This window comes from Neopsephotus bourkii, unplaced genomic scaffold (genome assembly GCF_033783945.1).
Source record: "Neopsephotus bourkii isolate Nb327-2 ecotype Australia unplaced genomic scaffold, CSIRO-AGI_Nbou_v1 NB_1181, whole genome shotgun sequence".
Lineage (NCBI taxonomy): Eukaryota > Metazoa > Chordata > Aves > Psittaciformes > Psittacidae > Neopsephotus > Neopsephotus bourkii.
Window position 1 is genome coordinate 563,196 of NW_026901666.1, and position 26,013 is coordinate 589,208.

At 46.5% G+C, this 26,013-nt stretch overlaps 1 protein-coding gene across 2 annotated transcripts in view; it reads right to left on the reverse strand.

The window, feature by feature from the left end:
* ZEB2 (zinc finger E-box binding homeobox 2) overlaps positions 1-22,641 on the reverse strand; it is a 116,004-nt gene extending 93,363 nt beyond the window's left edge. The window contains exons 1-2 of one of the 2 annotated variants that reach the window (XM_061363702.1): positions 22,543-22,641; positions 19,679-19,816 (exon numbers count right to left, since the gene is read on the reverse strand). In XM_061363702.1, coding sequence (XP_061219686.1) covers positions 19,679-19,751 — 73 coding nt within the window. In that variant the 5' untranslated portion in view covers positions 19,752-19,816; positions 22,543-22,641. Of the gene's footprint in view, positions 1-17,513; positions 17,704-19,678; positions 19,817-22,542 lie in introns of those variants that run through there. The other variant, XM_061363703.1, reaches the window with a different exon arrangement.
* Between the last annotated feature and the right edge of the window lie 3,372 nt (positions 22,642-26,013).

Here is a 26,013-nt window from a genome sequence, read left to right on the forward strand (position 1 = left end):
ATGCAGCTGCAATTTTAAAAAGGCTACTGTTCCTTTAATGCCCAGCTGGTCTTGAGATGTAATAAAATTGACATATTGATTCCTTTGAATTTACAAATGCCTGTTTCATAAACTCCATCTCCAAAGCCTAGGCATCTTTAGAGCACTGTCATTTTTTTCTCCAAATGGATCAATTATGTGCCCACGTAATCCTGTTACCTGTGAAATCCATGCATACTTCTCCCATTTGCTGCAGTTCCCAGGCGGACAAACTTGCATTATGTACGCATAAACAAACAGAGCATTTTCCTGATATTAGGGATTGTTTTCAAAGTGAAAGGCAATCTCCTGGGTCCTTTACTCAAAAAAACATTCATAGTGTGGTGTTCCTCCAAGTAACCTCTCTGCACTATATGTATAATTATTACACAACACAGCAAATCATTAAAAAACATTGAGTCCCGCTATCTCAAATGTTTCAACTGCAAAAGGCACCAAGAATTTGCAGCCAGCCCTCATTTTTCTATTGAATCAAACTTTCCCATTTCTTTTACCAGATTCTGCATTTGATAATTATCTGCGTATCTGTAAAAAAAATCATTTTCATCGTAAATTGTTCTGTGTGACTTAAAAATTGGAAAAGCACCCAAAGCTGCCAATTTTGCCATGGAAGTTTGGGGATTTTTAATTTTATTTTTAGGATAATTCATCTTTTCATCGTGCTGAGCACCTTTCCATCATTTACACAAATGCCTTTCCATCATTTACACACACACTCACACAAAGTCAAGCAGGCATTAACCTGCAAACCTACCACTTGCGCATATAAATGCATCACACATACAGCTATTCCCATGTCCCATGGCATATTATTTGTATAAATATATACCATGCACATAAACACATTTATACACACACATGCCACGCACAATCCTCAAACACAAGCAGAGAAACAGAGAATAAATGTGGTTTTCTCTGTATATGAATTCTTTATAAAGTACCGTGTATATACATAGATATGAATTCTCATTTCATTCTTTCAGGCTGTGCTGTATCTGATTTTCTACACTTCACTGGGCAACCAGCAGTTCAGTTACACTACACTTGCACTGTACAATTTGTTTCTAAAAGGTTCCCAAAATTATGAAACATCTTGTCTGCTGCATGACCTGCTCACCGCAGTGCCTCAGCCCAAAATGCATTCACACATAGAGAGAAGATGGCACTGAAAAAATATATATATGTTTGATGCTTGGAGCCCATACAAGTGGCCCAATACACCCCTGCCATTGTGCAGGAGTGGGTTTTAAAGATAAATGGCTGCATGTTAACCAGATTTGACATGCTGCACAAAAAGCAGCCACCTTTGGTCCCATGACACAGCCAAACAGAAAAAACAACAAGCAATCCTGGCAAAAGATGTCCGATGTGAATAAAAGCCCAGCAATTTGTCACATAGTCATTACAAAATGTTCCAGGCTTTGGGGCTTGCCATGGGACAGCAGCGGTAAAAACAGCATAGAAAAATGAAGACTTAGTGAGTTGGGGTGACAGAAGAGTTAAAACTCGAGGAAAGCTCTGGTAGTTACAGAGGGGAAACAAAGAGGATATTTTCATTTGGCTCTTTCCAAAGACACACACACACACATAGAAAAGGCATAATTAATTAAATCAAGAAGCTCAGTTGTTTTAAGAAGTGATTGAAATGTGACGTGCAAAGTAGAAATATTTATGTTTACTTTCTATTTTAGGAATCCACGATGCTGCTTTTCCTTCACTGCACTTCCCCACCACTACAATGGCCATGGCTCAGTGTATCAAGTAGTAAGCACCGCCTGTTCAGGACCAAATCCTGCTCGTGTTTCTCATGGCATTTGGTCTTTCCTCATGGGAACAGGCCCAAAAAACTCCAAAGATGTAACTGGGGGTGAAGTCTTAATGAGTGGAAGCAGAGCAGTACCTGATCTCCTGCTTTCCTTTGAGTTCACATGAGATAGAAAAGAAAAACCCCAAACTTAGGCTTGCTTTGATGAGGCTAAATTGCCAAAGAAGCTTGAATCTACAGCTTTCCACTAAAACCAGCCACAGGCATGAAACCCAACTTTTCTTATCCGTGTCACACTGAAGTCACTCGTGCACCCCCACTGACTGCACTCAGGTTATGCCAATTTGCAAATATTTTGATGTATTTTTACAGCCCCTACACCGGAGTTCAAATGCTTAAGTGCAGCTGCTTGCCAAGCTGCACACAACAGAGCTCCCGTTTTAAAATACCTTTCAGTCAATAATCATCATTGCTCCAGTGATTACCATTAGCTTCTTTATATGCAGTGGCAGAAAACTGGGGGGGGGGGGGGGGGCAGTTAAAAGCTATATCGTCTTGTAAATTAGAATAATCAGTTGTATAATAAACTCTGAGAGTTTGATTATTAGAAACACACATTTGTAATTTTCTCAGTCAAATTCCTTGGCATCCACTTGCCTTCTGATGAAACAACGAATATTTGCTCTTCCTCAGTCTCAGAGAACGGCAGAGTGCTTTAAAGATATTAAGCTCCACAAAAGCCCTGCGAATGAGTTCGGCAGTGTTTCCCTGTCTCCTAGACAGGGAAAATGAGCACGGTGAGGTTAATTGGCTTGCCAAAGAGCACACATGGCACTTGATGCTGCATTCACCTACTCCAGCAGTGCCTGTGCAGAGATGGGGCTGGGGTCCCATCCCATCATAGCCTGAAACTGCAACCTCTGCCCAGCTGTTCTGCGGCCTTCTCGCAGCATCACAGCAGGCCAGCAGGACCAGCATGGCATGGCCTTGCCCTTTGCCCTTCATGGGCCTAATCCTTTTGCAGAGGTTTTTCTACAAGCAAATTAAATAGCCTTGAAATCGTCTCTGAAGTGCACAGAACTTATCAAGAGGAGGGAAAAAAGCAATCAGACAAACAGAAAGCTAAAAAAAAAAAACCAAAAAGCCCCCCACACCAAACATGCAAGTGTCAGCTGGAAGAAATATTCATTATTACACGTCAAGAAAAAATTAATAGAAAGGGCTACAATAGTTAAATTACATGGCTAAATCAGCCTTTCTGCAGGAAGACCAGCTTGCTTTAATTAAAGCACATTATGCTCAAAAGCCACCGCGTGTTTTACAGCAACCTGACACCAACACCTGCACGTCCCTGTTCAGAAATTCAAAGCACTTTCACATATTCCAGCCCAGCGATCAACGCTATCGAAAGTCCAAGTTATTTTTAAATATACAGGGGGATAACTAAACCAGAGGTCTCCATGGACTCGAACAGGGGGACGAGGACTGTTCAGATCATGGAAATGTCATCTCCAGCAGCGTGTGCCTTGGATTTTTTTTTTGACTGTCAAGAAGATTTTAGATCTTTAATATCTGTTTGTTGTCAGGTTTGCTGCTAGCTTTTCGTATCCGCAGGTCATTTTTTTTTTTTTTTTTTTTGTTGTTAGGAATTAGCATTTCTCATTTGCTAGCTGAAAGTTTAGAGAAAGCACCAAAATACTGATAAACAAAGTTCATCTAAGGGAAAATCTCTGTATGCATAACCTAGTTAACGATTCTTTCATGGTTGCCAGATGAAATTCAAAATGCATATTTAAAGAGAGAGTTTTTACAGAAAGCATCAGTACTACCGAGGCCTTTCGCGTATGCTGTACTGATTTTGAGCAAGAAGTCATTACGATTTCTGTGCCATATTAGCATGTCTTTTATTTCCCAGTGTCTGCGCTGGGTTGTTTCAACTCACTGCAGGTTGCTGTTACCTTTTTTGATACTGCATCATTTAAACACATACCACTGCTGAAGTCATTTGGGATTATCGGGAATTTGAGTCGACATTTTTGGCCTTTGTAAAGGATCTTAGCCAAACATTTTGTTCAGTTAAACTCCAGTTGATGCCACGACACATGTAATATCACTCCCCAAAAAGTGCAAAACTGATTCATCATGCCATCTCTGGCAGCATTTCTTCAGCATTTGCTGTGAATGGGGTGGAAAAAAGATACCAAATGCACGGATTGATTTTCAAATTACCTCAATATTTTGAAAACATTTTCACCTGCATGCTGAGAATGCTAAGAATAGGCAGGAAGGCAATTGTGCATTTGCACAGCCTCCACTGCATTCATTTATAAATTACCTCATCACTGACTGAAATTAACACTGATTCTTACAGGCAATTTCTCAATTTCCAATGCTAATTACATTTTTTTTACTTTTAAATTCTGTACCACCTGTTTTGGGCAAGACATCTTAGGCAGCACGACCGCATTTAATCACAATTTTAATTAACCGCCCTGTAGATGTGAAAAAGAAGCAATTATAATGTAGATGAATGATGATTTTTCTGCATTAAATTGTTTTGTTTCCCTGGTATGTTGATTGTAACACAGCACACAAATACAGTAACTGTACAATTTTTTTCTATTGTAATTTAGTAATTGTTTTTGGAAAACCAGTTTGGGAATGAGTGACTTCATCTGTTTACAAATTGATTGATACTGTTAACTCACTGATTGCTGCAGCATACATTTTGTATTGCACAGCCTAGCATAAAATATAATTAGGCATGCACAGACTTTGCAGCACCATTTTGGAATCTGAAAATCAACTGTAACCGAAGTGTGTTTTCCTTGAGCATCCTAGTATCAGCCGGGGCTGATGATACGATAATCACCGAACAATGGGCTTTTCCCATCCCACTGCTGGTAGAAACCCTTGGATTTAATCTGATAGTCTCGCATCTTAAACTGGGGTGGGGTTTTTTGGATCGTGATTTGCCAGGCCTGGGGGCTGGCAAGTCTGCAGCTCACCCAACTGCCTCAGATTGCTATTGGGAAGGAGCAGACAAGTGATGGAAAGAAACAGTGATGGCAAAAAGAGCTGTGGTTCACAAAATCTGGGGATCATTCCTGACACATGTGTGCCATGGCACCGGCTATCTCTTGCTTCACATTACAGGGGGAGAAGATCTTGATCTGACTCATCATGGTTGGCAGATACAGATCACCCAAGTTATATATATGTCCCCACAGAGTAACACAGAGGCCATACCCATCGGAAGCAAAGCTTGCTTACTTTCCCAGGCCAGGAGGTTGTGCCGGAGTGAGGAGGGAGCAGATGTGAGTCTCTAGCAGCACCTGGGCTTTGGGAGACTGTGCCACCACCACAGCGCTCTGTCAGCCAGCCAGGACAGTCCTGCTGACGGTTGCCCACTTTGGGGCTATAAACCCCCCAGTACAGGTGGGATAGGGTGAGGGGACATAGGGAGATGTGCACCCCCACAGTTACCTTTGCTACTCCCCTCCCAGTCTCCTGGGCAATCCATGGAGCAAGAGGTTTCCATCAGCTAGGACTTGACAAGAGGTGAGAGCCCACATCAGCCCATGTGAGACCCCATCACCACCAAACCTGCAATCTTGTCACTCAAAGTGGACCATAACCAGGACACCAAACCAACAGGACAAGGCAGACCTGGGGTTAGTCCCTGTGCTGCCACCCTCTGATGGGGCATGTGGGTCACTGCTGGTTTGAGACATCTTTCGAGGTTCCTGCCCTCATCTGATGGCCTGCTTGCTTTATAAACATTTGTTAAGAGGGCAGGACATAAACTCTACTGTTCAGTAGGTGATTTTTGTAAGAATACAGCTATCCATACATAAAAGGGTCTATTATCTCACTGTGGAAGAGATTTACATGTGTAACTCCCATTAACTCTTATGGGACTTAGGCACGTAAATCTCTTGTGCATCTAGAGAAGAATAGACCACATAAGGTCTTGTGATCTATACTGCTAGTAGGTTTAAGTCTCTTTCATTTATAAAGCTATACAAAAATTAACCATTAAAGCTTATTCTGTGCAAGCTGTCCCCCTACATATATCACCCAGCTCTCTGTTTGAAGTACTTGATGTAAATGCGTACTGAGAAAAGGTACCAGAAAAAGCAAGTCCATTCATTTCAGTTAGTAAAACTGTCATAGCTGAAAGGAAGCAGACTAAGGACAGGTAGAAAAATTGTACAGGTTTTGCTGAGCAGATTCAATTTCAGATTTAGGCTTTAAACTGGGCTGTTTGGAGAAAGGATACTTTCGTTTTGCTGCGTGCTCCTTCCTCCCCCTCCTCCCCTCTCTCCCATACCTACTTACAGCCTTCAAGTAAAGCACCATGCCTTGGACCAAATAGCCCTTCACAGCTAAAACAATACAATCTTTACACAATCAAACTAAGATGCTACATTTACTAATGGAAAATAAATAAACCTTTTCTTTCATAAACTTGTTTAAGCCAGAATGTTCATTGGTAAGCCAGTAAAAGTGGGAACATCTGTGTTCCTGCTGGAATTTGATGTCTCACCACAAACCTTTCTATAAGCACTTTTTTTCTGATCGGAAACAAAGAGAGAAATACCTGATGCCCAGCCTCAATTGGGCAGCTCCTTCTATCTTCACACCCTGACCTACTGAGCATTCCTCCTCGCAATGGGCTGCTTCCCAGGGCTACCTCTGCCATGCAATCTGACTAGCTAATCTCTTGGCAAACACTTGCAGCAAACCTGAAGAGAGTTTAAAAAGGCAGCAAAGAAGGGGGGGGGAGGGGGGGGAACAAACAGAAAGAAAAAAAACAAACAAACCCAAACAAAAAAACCCACCACCACCAAAAAGCTTTCTATAGATAAAGCTTATGGCACCTCTAAGAGAGCCTACATATACTCCATATGTTCATGTTTAGTCTTGATGAACTGCTGAGCTACAAATTTATGGCTACGTAACGAACACACATATTTTAATCTTAATCCAGTTTCCTGCTCCCTTCCACTAGCTTGCCACAACTCAGCTTTCTTTATTCCTGCCAGCCAACAGTCTGACTATGCTTACAGGTATTTGCAAAGTGCTGCTTTTATCACAGCAACACCATCAGGATGATATGGCACTTGAGAAGTCCATCCTGTGTGCCCTGCCTGCGCACAGGGTAACCTCTCCCTTAGGAGCTTATATGAAAATCCACTGTTGAAATAAATAACAACTCTTCACAAATGATCAAAGAAGAAATAAATCTTTTACCCTTCCAAGACTTTTTAAAACTGAAATCCCATTTTTTAACTAGATAATGGTTAAGAGGCTACCAGCCACCTATTTTTATGGGAGCTACATTTTAAATATTGGCTGCATGCATATAGGACAGACAAATGAATCTGTGTAGCTCTTGGGAGCAAAGGCTTTTAAAATAAAGTTTGTGTGTGGTATATGAAAACATATTGTTTGGAATTTAAGTTCTAATATCTAGGAATAAACAGAGCATTAAATCAAGCAAAACTGTGACAAGGCCAATATGCACATGGATGATGCCAGTGAGGCATCTCCAGCCCTTTGTTCACAGCTTAACAAAACTGTGCCGTCACACCACTTTAGCTCAACAGTGCCTGTCGAATGGGCATCAGCAGATCAGCCAATGCCTGTCACACACACAGCTGAAAAACTGAAAGCAAGGCTTACTTGAGAACAAGTCTGGTAGGAAAAGTGAGAGGGGGGTTTAATCATCTGGTAAAGACTATATATATATATGTAATATATATATGTGGGGGGGGGGGGGAATATATTGTCAGCTCCCTTTCCCAGTAAAGTAATGCAGTTCTGCTCTTCTTCACCTTTATGGAACAGGTCTTAGTGGTGTTGCCTGTTCCTGGCTGTGCCACTCCTTCCCACGCTATGTAAGATTCAGAATTATTTTCAAAGGAGTAAAATTCTGTCGGGAGCAGGAGGGTATGTCACAAGAAATAATCCCTATTTGTCCAGTATTCTATTTAAAAATATTTTTCACAACATTCTACTTGGAGGCCCCCCTGCCCCATGACAGAGGATAAATGAAGTAACATATTCAAGGAAATGTTTGGTTTGATTCTAATGTAATTATCTTTACAGATGCACATCTCTCTGAGTTGGGGGTTTTGGTTGTTGAGTTGGTTTAGGTTTTGGTTGTTGTTGATTTTGGTTTTGGCTTTTTGATTGTTTTTTTTTCTTTTGAGCTGATCAAAATATGTTTTCAGTGGTATTAACAACTTTCTCAGTCACTTCTCTTAACAGTCAGAGTGCATAAACATGATGCTGCTCCGCAAAGAATCGAAGCAAAATCAGCTTGTTAATGACAGCAACTTCAGCACTTTCTGCTTTGTTTTACACCTTCTCGCTCTTTCTCCTTCACCTTTCCCCTCTTTTCCCCCCTTCCCTAGCCGGCCTCCTTCGGGTACCACGGGCACTCGGAGGAGGAACCGGAAGGAAGCTGAGGGGGATCTGGGGGGGAGATCAGGGGAGGTTCGGGGGGGACTGAGGGTGTCAGGAGGAAACTGGGGGATCCGAGGGAACTCTGGAGGGAGCCGTAAGGTAGACAGAGGCGGACCGGGGTGTTAAGGCGAGGGGGAGCAGGGGCATGGCAGGGGGGGAGCGCCAGGAGACCTCGGGGGGAGCTGGGCTTCAGCCCCGGGTGCGGGGCCTTCTCCCCCTGCCTGCCCGCCGCCGCTGTCAGCTCGCTGCCTGCACTTTAGCTGTCTCTTTCCCAGTCCCTGCCCTGTCAGTTCCTGGCCTGCCAATTTCAACTTGAAGCTTGACTGGGCTGATTTGATGCAAATACCTCCAGGGAAAACCCTGAAACTGATGAACAGTTATGTCAAGTCGATTTTGCACCATCGGGAAAAGGTAACCTCTGCGAGAAAAAAAAACAACAAGGTTAAAGAGACAAGGGCTTTTCACGTGTAATACCACTGCTGCACATCTCGTTCACTGTTTACCATCCCTCAGAAATTGTAACTGTCAGAATTAGTCCTAATTGCAGATGCGAAAGCTGCCATTATAATAAAAACAGAGGCAGTGCAGGCATTAAATGTAGCAGCCTAATTTGTGAGACTACTGAAAAGGTAGAGTAAATGAATATTTCATTACTTTAATTACCAGGGACTACTCTTTTCTTGCTGTCTTATGATAAGTGTTGCTGTAACTAGCAACAGCAAACATCCACTAAAACATAAAGTGCAATAATAGTACTGCTGTCAGGATCGCTGCTTTAAAATACGATCGGGGAGGGGGTGAAATATAATGGTTTATCTATTTCTTAGAGATCAGCAAGAGTAGGAGATGGAAACTCTTTTAAAGTCAAAAAACAAAGAGGCGAGTAAACAGGTTTTAGTCAAAGAAAATCATGACCCGGGGGGTGGGGGGACAGGGGAGGGGGAGTTGGGGACACACTTGAAATCCCAGACCCAGGAGGGGCAGTGGGCAGCGCGGAGCCGCTCCCCCTCGTCTCCCTCCCTCCTCCGCTCCCCCTCCTCTCCCTCCCTCCTTTCCTCCTTCCTTCTCTCCCTTCTCCCCGGGAGAGAAGTTTGGGGCAGAGGCCGAGGGGTATAAGAGGGGGCCAGCCTCCCGCTGGCAGCCTCCCCGGTCTGCCTGCCCTCCGTTCCTCCCCTCTCCCCGGGTAGGGCTTTGCTCGGCAACGTCGGGGCACGGCGCAGAGACCCCCAGTCCATGTGCCCGTCACCCTCCCCCCCGCCCCAAAGAGGCGGTTTGATTGCTCTGCTCCGGTGCCAGGGCCGAGGCTGCTCACCGGCCCAAACGCATCGCTCCGCACAGCTCCGCACCGTGGTGCCGGCGCTTCCCCAGCGGGGTGTCGGGAGGGGGATGCTCTCGGGGGCGGCTGTTCTCGGCCGGCCCCACCGAGCTCCCACCGGACGGGTGGCCGCAGAGACCCCCGAAGGGAGGCCGGGAGTCCCTGCCCCCTCCACCGACCCGGCGGCACGGCTGGGTGGGATGATGGGGGTTGTCCCGGAGGGGGTGGCCGGCAGCATCCCGGCTTGGGGGGGGGGGGCGGGAGTGTGCCCTGACGGGGATGCCGTATCCGGGGCAAGCCACCCCCCAGCCCGGGGCCTCCCCGGGTCCGCTGAGCGCCCTCGCGTCGGGGCCGCCGCCTGCCTGGCTGCCGGTCCCGGGTCCAGGCCCCGATGCTCGCCACACAGGCTCCCGACAGACCCTGGGAAATTTGTCAACAATTCTCAGCCACGCTGGTAATTGCATTCCGGGAATCCGCAGCGATAGATGTAAAGATAGGGAGCTGCCTCGACTTTTCCTTAGAATAATCGTTCCTGTTCACAGCCATCCATCCCTCTCTCTAGCCTTTCCCAACCCCATTCCCCGTTCCGCCTCCCACACTGGGCTCTCCAGAAACACACGGGACCAGCCGCTGTTCCTTACTCCTCTCCGAAGGGGCAACAACTCCCTCCTCGCCTTTGTGTGCCCATCCATCCAACTCAACTTTCCCGGCAAAAGACCCGAAAAATATGCAAGGCTCGCACTGCCGCTGAGAAGCAAGACAAAGTTTAACTTCTCTGCTGGCAGCTGGAGAATAACTCCAGGCAGGATTCGAGCAAAAGATCTGATTTGCTGAATTCTGCTCTTTGATTTGTATTTGTATGTTATTGCTACTGCTAAGGTTGTTGCCAACCTCAATTAGATCACAAATGAGATCAGTTGAATTCAACTCCCAAACTGTGACCTGACCATGGTCTGAAAGTATTCAAAAACGCGTTTTAAGCCTTCCTTTGATTTCAAAAGGAATACTGCATGCTTGGTCATTCATACAAATAACATAAAACGTAATTATGGGATGATGGGAAGATATTCCTGCCAAACGGTGCTACATGCCAGCCATAGCACTGTAATGCTATATGGCTGCTGTCCTGGTGCTCCAGCGCACAGCACCCTTGTGTAAGGGGAGACTAGCAGGCTGTGCACAATGTTGAGGTGTTTAAATATATTTGGGGAGGCCAGTGCAACAGCAACGACTGCACCACATTAAAACCCCCAGTCAGAAACTGCTGTATCACATGGAGGGGAACTGGATCTGCACTATCAAATCTCCAGGAGGCAGGAGGCTGCGACAAAGGGAGCTTGCAGCTTGACACACGGGTAACAACATAGCAAACACCTTTAATTCTGTCATGTCTCATACCCTTTGCTTTCTCACACATTTGTGGCTGCTCTAACACTGACACCTACACTTAAAACAAAAAGAAAAAGAAAAAGAAAAAGAAAAAAGAGTCCTCGACAACAAAAATCCCCAAATGAAGCAATCTTATTCAAGCTCAGAAAAGAAACACCTGTAAAGTTATTCTTATACCCAGCAAAAATAACTGATTTATTAGCTCCTTCTTCTAATGGCTCAGAAAAGATTAGGAAGCAGGTTTCTGGACAAAAAAACCCCACCAACAACAAACAAACAAAAAAAAAAAACAAAACCAAACCAACCAAACAAACAAAAACACACACACACACAAAAAAAAAAAAAAAAAAAAAAAAAAAAAGTTCACTTTTGGGAATGTGAAGCTTCCAGAAAGCTGGTGGCTTTCCTTCAAACTGTGGGAGTTAATGGGAAGCGACTCATACAGGTTTGCCGGTGTAACTTCCCAGCTATTCTGCTGCTTGAGTGCGAATCCTAAACTGACCTTTCTTAGCAATGCATGCAAGCTTTCCGAGAGAGGTTTGGGGGTATGGTATGTACGTGTAGGGTAGATACAGAGTGTGCGAGCGTACACATAGATGATCCCAAACTGAAGGAGAAGGCTATTGTGGCTCTGTCTCATGGCTCTCCCCAGCCCTGTATCTGATGGATTGACCCCAATAGATTCATCTAACACCAGGCAGAAGATGTGTCAGGTTGGGCAGGTGCCATGGCTTCAGCAGTGGCACCTCCTGGACTGACCCATAATAAAACTCCCTTTAGGCCCGGTACCTGCTAGGCCGGGCAGGGCCCCTGAGTGCACAAGGAGTTAACGTTCTTTCTAGCATTACTGGGTAGGTTAATATCACAGCTGCTTGGTAAAGCATTATCCAGCACCTCACTTAACAAAAGCCTGCTTTTGCAAAAAGCCTCCTACTTTTCCCCAAGTGTCCAAAGGTGTTTACTGAAGTAAATCTGCCTAAATCCTCCGTTGCTTGGGTCATGGGGGTGGTGAGGAGGGTGGAAGGTGTAGAGATAATCTCTTTTCGTAAATTCTGCAAATCTTCTGGGAAAAAAAAAAATCAGGAATCTGTGTCACATGCTTCTGTTCAACTGGTAACATCTCGGTTAGCGTGCTCCTTATGAGCGAAATCTGCCGTAGCAGCTACAGGGAAATAAGACATCCCTCCCGCTCCTCATTGTTCAAACTGTTCTTCCCTCTCGAAGTTTCTTTAGCACGTTTAATCTATTTGCTGATGGGAAGAAAAGGGAAAGAAAGAAAAAAAAAACAAAACAAAACAAAAAACCAACCACCAACAAACCAAAACCTGTTAAAAGCTTAAAAGTGGTTTCTGGGGAAAAATTAAAAAAAAAAAAAAAAGAAAAGTAAATAAATAAATAAAATGACAGTTTGGTCAGCAGGAGATAGTGTAGTTGAAAACTTGTCACTTGAGATTTCTGCACTACACCGGTTATTCCAACACCAGCAACTGCATATTACTTTTTACATGTTGCAAATAGAGGCAAACAACACAGGAAATTTTGACAGCTCTGCCTGAAAGGGCTTAAATACTTCTCAGTAAGCAGGATTCAGTTATAAATAAACCTTGCCTTGGTGAGAAAAAAGTGACTACGACCAAAGACCTCACCATTTTTGAAAAGAAAACCTGATTAAAAGCACAGAAGGGCTTCTGAAGAATAAACAAACAGGCGAATTTGGCGGGGGGGTGGGACACAGCCGGAAAATGGATATGAACTGGACTATGAAACCCAGGGAGCCCAGCTATAGAAACTACCACAAATCTCGTCTTACTCCTCCTCCGTGCTAATTTTCTGGTACCGCTGAGGATTCGCTGAGTTGCTGCTTTTCCCCGGCAGGCCGGGGCAGGCCGGGCCGGTCGCCAGCCCAGGGACAGCTCTCCCACTGCCACCGGCCTTGCCACCGGCCCCGCGGCCCCGCCGCAGCCCCCCGCCCCACCAGGCGCAGAAGCACGCAGCTCGACCCTTCCAGATCATGTAAAAATATCACAAAATATATCTTTCAATGGGGGAAAAGGCGTTTTTTCCCCGGTAATCCGCCCGCCGCTGGTGGGCGAAGCTGCCTCACCCCCAGCCAGTCCCGTTCCCCAAGGTCACGGTGAGTAAACAATAATAGTAATTAAAACAAAATAATAGGCAGCAGTCAAGAGCTGAGAGTACACACACCTGACCCTAACTATAACAGACTTCTCAGAGTAGAATTTGATCCCTCCCTGACACTTTCTACCTCAAGTGTTAGAGCGAGTGGCCATGAATAGTACAGGCATGCCATCTTGTAACACTATCTGCCTGTCAGAAGAGCCAAGGCTGGGTAGAGCAGGATCTATATAAGGCTTGTAACTAGGGGAAGCCCAACAAACAGCTACAAACACCTAAGTTATTTTACTCAGCCTCCACCCTTCTGCTTTTTCCCCCCTTCTTCTCACTCTCTCCTTTTTTTTTTTTTTTTTTCTTTTCTTTTTTTTTTTTCTTTTCATCTTGGCTTTCTGTTGCAGAATGCAAATGTAGCCTGCCGGCGGTGAATGGGCTGAATTGTGATTAAGAAGAAGAAGAGCTCCTTTCTTTGTTCTCCCCTCAGGGGATGTTTACTGGGAGAGACACAGCGGATCAGATATGAAAGGCATTCAGGTCAGCATTGATGTGAGCGAAAGTGAAATCATACCTAAGGCATTCAAAAGACCGCCGTGTCAGGGGTTCAGCTAACGGTGCATCTACTGTGTCTTCCCTGTTAGGCACAGAGAAAAAAAAAAATCTCCAGAAACAGGCATTTTTAAAAATTACAGGAAAAATTATATAGAGGAAAAAAAGTTTTCCCTCACTTTACCTCCCGAGCAGAAGCTACTGGACTTGGTGCTTTTCCTCCCTTATGATCATGGACGGAACAGGTCAACTTGTATTAATTGTAGCTATTGGGATCAGCATTCTTTTTAAGGAGAAATGATCTAGCCTGAATTGTGAACCGTTATTTTCAGGCGCATCTATATCTACCCTATCTGTGCACACACGATACATGCACGCCTAAGTGTATATGCATGTATACATCTCTCTCTCTCTCGCTAAGTTTCAAGAAGCTGTGTGGCTTATTTGTTCCGATACTAAACACAAGCAATCGCTTCTTGCCTCCCTCAGAAGCAACTTCAATGATAAAGGACAGTGTGGCATATCAAAATAGCACAGTACACCTTAGAAAGTAATCTTGTATGAACTTGGAAACTCCTAGAAACACTTTGCTGCAAGCTTACAGCACATGAGGATGTCAACCACAGGCGTGAGAAGTTGGTGCACAGCTATTTAAGTTAAACTGCTTCAAGAAGAAGTCTAGACATTGTCATTTTTCTCATTAAAAGTGCTTGATGGAGAAATATTTGGATCTTATTCTTTTCTTTTTTTTTTAAGTTTGTACTTCTCACAGCCCATATATTCTCCCAATAGACTTTCCAAGTGGTAAGCTGACGCTGTTGCCATAAACAGAGATATGTAAATATGTAGCGGGAAAAATCACAAATTACAGTTAAGCATACAAAGACTTAGGAGGTGGCTGCATTTACAGGAGCTGAAATGATAATGAAAACGACAAATCATTTTTAAAAAGCCTAAAAAATAAGGGACGGCACTGCATGTCGTGTGCAGTAATCATCCCCACATTCTGAATTTGTTTACACCTTCAGAGCCTTAGTTAATATACACTGTGTAACGCTCACATCTGCTTTAACGGTGACTTTTAATTCTGAAATATTTTCAACTAGTGTTTCTGCATCACAAATTTGTCTCCTTTTTCTCTGTACCCTAAAAAGACAACTAAGGAGCAATCAAAAAGGTGTCTGACTTGGCCATTCAGACAATTGCACCCTTGTGGGAATGCTGGAATGAATGGTACAGTGGACACCCCAGCACTATTGACGTTATAAACATGTAAATGAAACACATTAGGGCAGACAATCAATTGTCTGTGAGCACTGCAAACCTGCACTCTCTCTCTATGTGACAGGCACAAAATAGTGTCTACCTTGGGAAGCCATAGTCTTGGGGGAAAAAAGGACAAAGAGTTCTCTTTCACAGAGGAGAAAATGCACCTTAAAAAGCGCTGGGATAATGCAGTCGCCAAAAACTGTTGTGAAGCGAAGAATTTCCTATTTCTTGGAATGAATGTGGGGCTGCTGTAAAAGAATCAACACCCTTCTTTCCACTCTGAAGGGAGACACACATTTTCTCTTGGAGAATATTACCAGCCTGTCCTGAGAGCTTGCATCTCAACCTTCCATCTACCTTGGGCAGTTGGTTATGTGTAATTATCGATAATTAACTTGTAATGGTTTCCTTGTTTTTTCTCCCTTTTCCGAATACGTCTTTTCCAGTCATCAAGTCCATTTTCTTACAGCGATTAGAAATTCACCCAAAAGTTTCCTTGCAAAGCATGTGCGATAAGCAAAAGCCAGTAAGTACAGAAGGGTCACGCCAGTTAATCAGGCACATATCTCCAAATTCACTGGGTTTCTCGAAACTCGGAATAAAATAAATAGATCAGTCTTGACAGAGAAAACAAGCTCCTCCGCTCTGTGTCACAGCTCAGTCTGGACCTGAAGCTGAACCGTGGAAATCTGGCCAAATAATCATTACGCCCTGGTCAGTCGCGTTTAGTGCATTAATTTTTTATGCCTATCTCCAGGTACTTTTCTGGAGGGAGTACATTAGTTGTAAGCAACTCTCGGAGTAATCTCCTCGCAACGGATTCCCAGCCCTGAGGAGTTTCCCGGGGAAGGGAGAACTCCCAGGTGCTTGCTTTGCCTCCCGCCACCTGAACTGCCCCAAAAGCAGCTTTTCACGCAACCCCACCTTCAGCCTGGCCACCCCCAAACTTCTCCAGGCAGGGAGGACAAGCTTCGCTTCCCACTCACTGAAGGCACCAGGATGTTGGGGTTTATTTTTGTTTCCCCCCTCGTTTTTCAAGTGAAGGAGGTTTTCCCCCTTCCCCAGCATCCCCGAGAGGAGGGCGGGGAAGGTGGGGTGGATATCTTTTCTTGGGGAAAGTCTCTGAGAGTGTAGAACCTTGTCTGCTTGTTTGTTCTGTGTTCTCCCTCTGATCAGACGCATTGGAAGCATTGAACTTTCTCCCTTTGCAGCTGGAAGCGAGATGGCAAAGGGATCTAAGAGTGCTGTTTACTGAAACTTTGGGGTAAATTACAGCCAACTTTTCCCCTTCCCCTCCATCCTAGGGATTTGAAATTTATTTTTTTATTTTTGAGGGCAGGGAGAGGAAAGGAAGGGGAAAACCAGTCCACTCAACAAACGCCTGAGCACAGCAACAGGGAGGGGGACAGCCCATCTGCTGAGGCACGACAGGGCAGGGCTCCGCACCTCTCCGCACCGGCTCTGCGGCCGCTGGCGCAGCCCCCGCCTCCGCGGGGCGCCCGTGCGGAAAGAGGGTTCTCTGGCCTCTCCTCCTCCTCCTCTTCCTCCTCCTCCTCCTCTGCCGCTACTTCTCTCCCGAGTGAAAGTGCCGCGAAGTGAGTCAGGCGCTGGGAATCATCTGACCGAACTTCCCGGAGCTCCGTCGCTCCGTCGCATTCCTGGGCGGTCCCCCTCCCCACCCCCCCGCCCCGCTTTCGGGGTCCTCTCCTGCCCATCCTCCCTCCTGGTCTCCCCTCCGGGGGTCACCCCTCATTCATTTCCACACCCCGCTCTTCAGCACACCCCTCCCCGCCCCCCCGCACACCTCTTCTTCACTCCAGCAGCTCGGATCAACTCCGTTAGCTTGGAAAATCCCCCGCTTTTTTTCCTTCTACTCTAGTTAGCTCCGCCGTAATTTTATCCGGTACCTAATCCCTAGCCTTGCCCATCCTCGCACACGAACACGCAGGGACACGCACACAGGCGTGGAGCACACCGAGGCATCAGTCGTATAATTCTGGTTTGTCCCTGTCTGTAATGTGTATGTGGTTGCCCTCACACATCCTCCGCTCCCCAACCCCCCACCCCAGCTTCCTTGATGACCGTCTATTTTTTTTTTTTCTGGTGGCTTTTTAATATTATTTTGGTTCTGCTGCGTTTCTAAGGAATTTCTGTCTGATTTTGATAAGCATCACCGTTTCTGGTCTTATCAGCAAAGACACAAGCTCAGAAGTAACATATTTTCCACGAATCCAGGAAAGAAGAAAAATCCACTCAGTTCAGATAAATCCTGGGCAATTCCCAACGGGAAAGGCACTGGATACGTGCTTGTCGAGAGAGAGAGAATGGAAAAAAAAACCCTTAACCAAGCCTACCCTCTCCTGTCTACCTGCTTCTCAGAACCAGGACATTTCTCACTCAAAACGAAAGAAAGAAACAAATTAGGGAGCACAAAGAGAAAAGAGTGGATGGACAGAAAGTCAAATTATATCCCCCCCCCCCCCCCCCCCGTGCTCTTGGCCAGAGCAAGGCACTGGAGCAGAAGTTAGACCTCCGCCTAATCAGCGCACACTTTGAATGAAGTTTGCAGGATCTTTAAGCTGTTACCTTAAAATGGCAATTAAACTTTCGACTCCCAAGCGTGGGGTTTTCCCAAGTTAGTGCAGCTCCGTGGAAACACAGTTCTGAATGGGAGCAACGAGAATCTGTGCCACCTTGGGTCCATACGCATTCTCAAAGTCTTGGCTGGGATAACAGGGCGGGCAGGCTATGTCCGGGTGTCCTGGGCAAGCAGAGGCACCCAGCTCTTCATTTATTTTTTATTTTTTTTTCTGGGGGGTGGGGGAAGGTTGAGACTCAAATTGTATTTGGAAAATGAGAAACACGTAGACGCATCCCTCATCAGAGAGCATGTAATGTGTTTAAACACGCTAAACTAATAATCTTGTATGAAAAGCAAAGAGCCTGAAGAAGAAGAAACCCCCCCCCCCCCCCCCCAAACACTCAGAATATTCTTTACTGCAAAAGAGCACTTCTGGATGCATTGCTTTAAATCTCGTTCTCTTTTTCTCTCAAAAATGACTGTTTAACATAAGAAAAAAGGCTACTTGACACAAAGCTTTTGTTATCCAGTTGATCAGCAACGTGCTTTAGATACTTGTAAGGGGAAAAAAGCCCCACAACAGACATTGATTTTAGAAAATCAATAACCAACATTTAATAAAAAGAACAGAGGAAACACAAGAGAGGAGAGGGAAACATTACGTGTAATTTTAATGTCTACTAAATTACCCAGAGATGAGGGGAAGGGGAGGTCTCCTCTGTGAGGACCACCTTAAATAATGACAGACACAAGAGTAAAGGGTGGTGGTGGAGGGGGAGAGACTTTAAAAAAAGATAACAAGGAACTGATCCTTGGGAAGAGGCTCGTAATATATTATTTTAGTTTAGTTGTCTTTTTTTGGGGGGGAGGTGGTGTTGGGGTTTTGGTGTGCTTTTTTTTTTTTTTTTTTTAGTAATAATAAGCCAAGCAAATAGATCAAAGACAACACAAAGGGAAAAGCCAGTGTAACATAACGAACAGTTCTGACTAAAATTCCTCTATCACTCCCCCATATGGCTCGACGCCTCCACCACAACAAGAAAAAGACACACACACGCACACACACACACTTACACTCACAATCTAGAGAGAGGGAAGGGGGGGGGGGGGCAGGATCATTTGCTTCTGATCAACATTCTCTAGTCTTTGTGGTTTTTATTGGTGGTGGTGGTGGTGTGCGTCCCCGTCCCGTCTTCCCCCTCCGCCCCCACCACCACCTCTCCACTTAAATGAAGTAGCTGAGCTAGCAACGCACGGGTCCAGGTTTACACAAATATCTTCCTTCCTCTAGCTCCTCGAGAGTAAAGTTGGGGAAAGTGGGCCGGGGTGGCCAGGCAACTGGCTGCGGGTGTGGAGAAGCGGAGAAACTACTGGAGGGACAGGGAGAGACGGGGACAGGGCACCCGCACCGGTGCGAGCTGCCAAACGTGAGATCAGTGCAAGAACACCGCGTCAAGCTGAGCCCCAGCACTCCGCGGCCGGCGGGACCGGGAGCGGGGGGGGGGGGGGGGGGGTGCGGCGGCAGCTACGGACAAGCGGGCACCGGGCTTGTTAGTGTTATTAATTATTAGGGAGGAGGAAGTTTCATTTTCGAGTCCCTAACGATAAAAAAAGAGAGTCACTAACTCACTGCCAGCCCGCCTCGGGGTTCTCACGCCGCCGGGTTTTTTCCCAGGGCCTGTAGCGGGGCCGGCTGCCCTCCGCGCCGCTCCGCACCTCCCACTGCCCCGCTCCTCTCCTCTCCTCTCCCTGGCCGTGACAGCGCCGGAGCCACCCGGGAAGCGGTGGGAGAACCGGAAAGCATTAACGGAACCGGGCCGCCTCCCTCCCGCCGCGGGGCAAGCGGCCCGACCGCTCCGCGCCCGCGCAACAAACTTCGGGGATCAGCGGCGGCGCACGCTGATACCCCCTTCTACACCCCACATCCTTACACACACGCATACAGCTCCGCACACATACACATACACTCACACACACACCCCGCTCCGCCGGCGCCCCGCGGCCGCGCAGCCCCCGCGGGACGGCCCCGGAGCCGCGCAGTGGAGGCGGAGAGCGGTGAGACCCGGGCTGCCGCCGGCCCCGTTACCCCCTTCCCGTCCCGCCGCAGCTTCCCCCCCCCAAAGGCCTCAGCGGAACGGGCCGGAAAAGTTTTCTTGGGGGGTGGGCTTACCGTTTTTCCTCCGGGGGTTGGCTTGTTTTCGCCTCTTACACCTGGGGCCATCCGCCATGATCTGCTGCTTCATTGATAAGAGTGGATCAGATGGCAGTTCGCATGGGCTCGGCTCCCCGGTTCAGCAGCACGCAGGCTCTATGTAACGACCAAACACAGCGACACGGTGGGCATCGGGGATGGCCCATTTAAACGCAGGGCGCCAACCGGGACCCCAATTTCCACCCGAGAAAGAACCCATCCACGCTCACGGCAAGGTTTGCCGTGGCGGGGGGGGGGCGGTGGGGGGGGTGGGACGCAGACGGAGCGGGCTCCCCCTCTCTCCCTAGCCGGGCAGATTTCGCCTTTATTTATTTATTTATTTATTTAATTTATTTATTTATTTGGTTATTTATTTATTTATTTATGGTCTATGTGTGTGTATGTTTGTGTGTCTGCGTGAGCGTGTCTCCCTCCCTGTGTGTGCATGTGCGTGTGTGTGTGTGTGTGTGTGTATTGCACCAGCAAAGCAGATCAGAGAGGGAGAGAGAGAGACAGACAAGAATTACATCTCAAATGAGTCATAACTCATGACCGTATGAGGGAATGCACAGCTTTTACAGTAGGCTGTTTGACTCAATGCTAGGCGGACCATTTCCTCCTAAAAGTACTTTAATTTGACATTAGAACTTTCTTTCACATGAAATCCTGGCCTTCTCTCCTGCTTTTATATATATGTTTTCCTCCCCCAAAGTGCACTCCAGCCAAGTGATAAGAGGAGAGGGAAACATGGCTCTCCCCTCTCCTTTTGGGGTAAAGCACAGCACGAAGCTCTCTCCTCCCCATAACAACTAGGAGTGTAATTATAAACCTCTGTCACCTTTTTAGTCAGTTTGACAATATTCAGGGTTTCCCCTACCCCTTAGTTAAACAAGGCTTCAGAGTGTCTTTTATTTTTTTCTTCACAGAAGAGAAACAGAAATCAAAACTACCGCTGTCAAGAGTTTTCAGACTTTCAGTTGGGTTTTGTTTTTTGTTGGTTTGTTGGAGGTTTTTGTTGGGCTTGGGGTTTTTTTATAACTTATAAACTTTTGGACCTGCTGTGTGCGCCCGGGCGGTGCAGGAGCTCTGTCTGTCTGTCAAAGGGAGAGGGCAGGAGCGTTTGCTTTCCTTGCAAGAACGCTCCTGAAACTCAGTCCATCTCGAAGAAGATGCTGTAGCTTTAAAGATGCTTCGACTAGAGGATTAGTTTAAACAGGGGGCTATAAAAGATGTAACAGATGCAAACTGTAAAACAAGGGCAATTAACCCTTGCTCTCCTGAGCAGGATCCCCCCTCGGCTTCTCATCTATTGTCTTCTCCTGCACTGGGAGTTTTGCATAAAACCTAAAAAAATCAACAGTTTCTACTTTCTTTTTTTTTTTTTTTTCAGCAAAGTGGGATTTAAAAAATATTATTATTTCTGTTTACTTTCCCCTCCCCTTTGTGTCTTTTTACTTTGCTGGAGCTTCACACCAGGACTGAGCAGTGAAGTGTCTTGCTGCTATGTCTTTTTATTCCGCCTAAACTGTGTTCTCAGACGTTTGTGGTTATAAAACCTGCTTGGCTGAAGTAAAATAAATTTAAAAAATCCATCTCTGAGGAGCTAAGAGGATGGGAATATTGAGAGAGTGTGTGCGAGGTCAGCCTGTTTGCTCACACTCTCCTGTTTGGGATTCCGCCTGGACAGAGAGAACTGGAGGCTCTGTGGATATATGTGGTTGAGGAAGGCAGAGGCTAAGCAATGTGAGAAACTTTAGTATTTCCCAGTTATTCCTGATCCTAGAGTGGGCAATGGTGGCATCCCCTCGGAGGACCGACCAGGAGATGCAGCGGGAAGAGGAGGACAGGCACCGAGACAAGCCCGGACCCTCAGCCCTCCTCGGCAACTGGCGTTTTAATGCAAAACCACCAATGGTGAATTGTTTGAAATGCGTTTCACCACCTTCCCTGCGCTCAGCCCCCCGCAAAAAGTTGTCAATGATTTCAAACCTGCAGATCTCGAGAGCACCTTTCTTCCCAGACGACTGACTAGCTTTTGAGTATATATACACACATATATATATATACATACACACACACACACACACATATATATATGTATATATATATATTGCTTTTTGGTAAACGAGTTTTAAGTTCCAGTCAGTACTTTCATTTCTTGATTTAGGATCCCAGAAGCTAAGGTATTACTTCACCCAGCTTCACTAAATAAAATAAAGAAATGAAACTACCTAAGCAGACAAACTTTCTGTTTGAGGAAGCACATACTTTGCCGGGGAGCCCTGCCCGGAGCTGGGCTCCAGTGGTGCCCGGCCGGGCTGGCTCTGCAGGCTCAGGGCGTGCAAGGCATTAACAGGTACCTGCAAACTTTCAGAGCTAAGATGTGAATCCTGAAATTAAAAAGAGCAGGAGGTGGGTGGGGGAATGTTGGGGGTTTTGGGTGGGTTTTTTTTCATTTTTTTTTCCCCCCTGCAGAAGGACTAAGTCCCTTCCCAGCACTAAAACTTTTTTTTTGCTGCCTTGTAAAAGGCACCTCCCGTACCTGGATGACAGGTAAGGGGAGCAGGGCTGGTGGTGGCACAGCCCACAGCACCCCGAAACTGCTCACCCCTTCCTGGAGCGGTATCGAAGCGACTTCAGGTTTCGGTTTGAAAAGAAAAAAAAAAAAAAAAAAGGAGGTTTCTCTCCCCAAGTATAAACAAGCAGAAAGAAATCATCACGCTTAAAATAATTAAAATATTCCCGAAATTAAATAAGTCCGCCAGTGCGTGAGAAAAAAAAGAGGGGAAAGAAAAAAAAAAAAGGTGGGGGGGGAAGAAAATGGTATTAAATTCCGAACCTACCTGCGAAGTCTTGTCTGTAGTTTTGGCCAGAAATGGTGAGAAGAAAAAGCATGAAGAAGCCTCGAAGTGGAAGAGAAAAGGTGAAGGGAGATGCAGCTCCTGGAGAAATTGTAAAAAGCCTTGCAAAGAGTTGTCGGAAGGACCGTTATTCCTGCTGGGCAGGTTAGGACTGATCTCTTTCTGCCACTCCAGGAAACACAAACCTGGGGACGGACTGACGTGTTACGCCTCTTCTAATGACATTTTTTTCTTTTTCTTTTCTGTAGGAGCGAGAGGAGAGACCCTGAAACACACGCCACCTATCTTTGTGGGGAGGGATAATTGAAGAACACCAAACGTGAGCATCATGTGGAAACGTGATCGCCAAGTTTCTCTCTGGGAAAGGATCTGGGATAGATTATACCTTGAAGTCTCCGCGAAAGCTTTAGCGGCAGAAATGCAATTCCACCTCCTCCCGCCCGCCCCCCGCCCCGCTCCCGCCCCCCGCCCCGTCGCTCCGCTCCTCTCCGCGCCTCTCCGCGCCCCACCGCCTTCACCCCACCGCGGCGCCCCGCGGAAGCTCACTGAGCCCCGACGCCGCGCCCACCCCCCTTCCCCGGGGGCTGCACCCCTGGCCCGCGGCTGCAACCCTGCCAACTCCCCCGTCTCCGGCTGCATCCTCTGCCCCCCGCGGGCTCATCCCCGCTGTCCCCGGGGCGCATCCCTGCCCCGCTCCCCCCTCTCCCGGGGTATGTGTCTCGCCCCCCCAGCTGCATCCCCTTCCCTTCTCCCGGCGGAATCCCCCCGCCCCCCAGCAGGATCCCTGTCGGACACCCTCCCCCCCCCCCCCCCCAAAGCTGGATCCCAGCCGGATCCCCTGCCCCCAGGCTGGATCCCTGCCGTTTCCCACCCCCATTCCCGGCGGGATCCCTGTCGTTTCCAACCCCGCTTCCCCCGCGCGGGATGCCCCCCCGCCCCCAGCCGACTGGGGCCGCATCCTGCGCCCTGCACCGTCCCGGTTCCCAGCCTTTCTCGGAGCTCTTGGCTCATGCGGAAGGGAAAACTTACCCTAACATAATGCCTAGAAACTGAACTCTGTTAGGGCACTGCAAATAAGCTCCTGGCTGAGTCCTGCTCGTTTTGGTGCTGTTTTATTTTTATCTTAACACGTTTCTTTTGGGGCGGGTGTGTTGTTTTGTTGGTTTTGGGTTTTTTCCCCTTTCATTTCAGCACTCATCCAGGTTATTTGAACAGTCAGCTAAATCTGATGAAAAAAAAAAAAACAGCAAAAAAACCTAAAACCCCAACACCAAAAAACCGAACCTCTAACCCGTGCTGAGATCTTACAGCCTATCTGTTTTGTTCCCAGATAGGGATCAGGGGTGAGATGGGCTCTTTTCCTGGCTCTGTTCTCCCTGGGAAGTGACTGGATAAGCAGAGACAGCACGGACGAGTAACGAGTGAGACTGAACTTCAGAGAGGTTACAAGTTTTTCACCTTTTTCAAGTATTAAAATTGAAATAAAATTACATACGGAAAAAAAAAAGAAAAAAAAGAAGAACACCAGACTCCACCTTTGCACTGAAGGGATTGGTTATGCAAATATGGAGGGGGTTTCCTGGCAAATACAGCTTTCTACTGTATGGTTAATTAAATCATCACTCAAATGCCTTCCAATGTGACGCTTCTGTCGTAATCCAATCAGGTTACGTAGGTCCTAAACAAGAAAGATATTTTCCACATCTGGAAGTCAGCAATTTAGCAAGTACTGCACATTATTAACCAATTCAGAGCCCACTTCCCAGGGGGATTTATTTATTTATTTATTTATTTATTTATTTAAGTTTAAGTGTTGTTAACCAGTGCTCTGCTGTTTTCTTCATCAAAAAGCCGCTTTATTCCAGTCGTATTCGAGAACTACTATCGGAGTAGGTGAAGGCAGCCCGGGCTGGGGATGCTGTTTATCCGCACAGGGACACGGCTGAGCCTCGACCCGCTCATGCCCAGCTCCCGGCCCAGCCCACAGCCGTTTCTTCCCCTAAAAAGAGCTCGAAACTGTCTCACTGCAAAGATAAACTTCACATCTTGCCTACTGGGGCGGTCTTTGCCGAGGTAAACGTGGAGCTGTGTTAAATAGCTGCGAAACACTTTCTCCTTTGACAAGAGTTAAATCCATTACAGAGCTTTAATTTTATTTCTTTTTCTTTTCTCCCCCTCCTGAAGAAATCCGAAACAAATGGTTCACTGATCCGACACTACACTTTTACTTACGTTCAGCTGAGATAAACTGCTCCTGAGCTGTGCGTTGACTGCGCGCCCGAAGCGAGGGCTGGGATGCAGCGGCGGGAGCTGGCCACCGCGCCCCGGGATGCGCTCGAACACAGAGCACCTTCCTGGTGATCAAACAGTGCAAGAGAAGGTCGGGGACCCCTCTCGCCCTAACCCAGTGTGCCCTTGCAGCCACCCAGATTTGCTCGGGATCTGGTTTTTGGGGGGGCATCTCTTGAGTTAGACGGAAGTGGGTGACCCTGCGTGGTGCGCGGTACCCCAGAGCCCCCCGCCTTGAAGGGGGGAAGAAATAGCCACCAAATTCCCCCGATCCTCCTCCGTGTATCCCCTTCGGCAACCCCGAGCTGCGGCAGGAGTGGGGGGAGGCTGCCTGCTCCCTGCCTGCGCGGGGCTGCCAGCCACGGAGCAGCTTAAAGCAAATCTGCCTGCAGACCCGGCGGTCTGCTGCCGCTGAAATCCCTAATTATGCAAAGGTGAGGACAAGGTTCTTCAATTTTATTATTATTATTATTATTTTAATTTATATTTCTATTTTTCCTCAGTACGAGTTAGCTTGGCTTTGCTAAAAGTTTTGTTGCCACTGTTCGCTAAACACCAACATGATTTTCTTGCAGGATGTGACTTGTCCTTGCCTAAATATACCTGTATATACAGAGGCATATCATACACACACATACAAAGTGATGATATCTTAATGAAATATATAGCACAGTGCAAATAATAACCTGAAATCAGATTCGAGTATTATTAATTTGAATTAGATCCACTCAGATCCCGAAGACACTGCCTATAAATCAAGGGCAGTCTGGCAATTCCTTAAAGAGCTAAACTGAATTTAGATGCATATGATAAAAAAGAAAAAGAAAAACGTGAATGTTAATTTCTGACTCTCTTGATTTCCCGTCACCCATGTTTTATAGGATAACAAGGTAACAGCAAAAACCAACCAACAAGTACTCAAAAGAAATTAATTCCATTACCAATTCCTTACATATTGTTCATGTATTTCCAGATTATAAAATGAGAGGATGAACCAGAGATTAAGAGAAGCCACAGCCAAACCTGCAATAAACAGGAGTGCCATCGATGTTATATCATTAAAATATATATCTGCAGCTACACTAAAAAAAACAAACCCTCAGATCGTGTGATGATGCTCAAGGGCCGTAAGGAACATATTGGTATTGTCAGATAATCTGTATT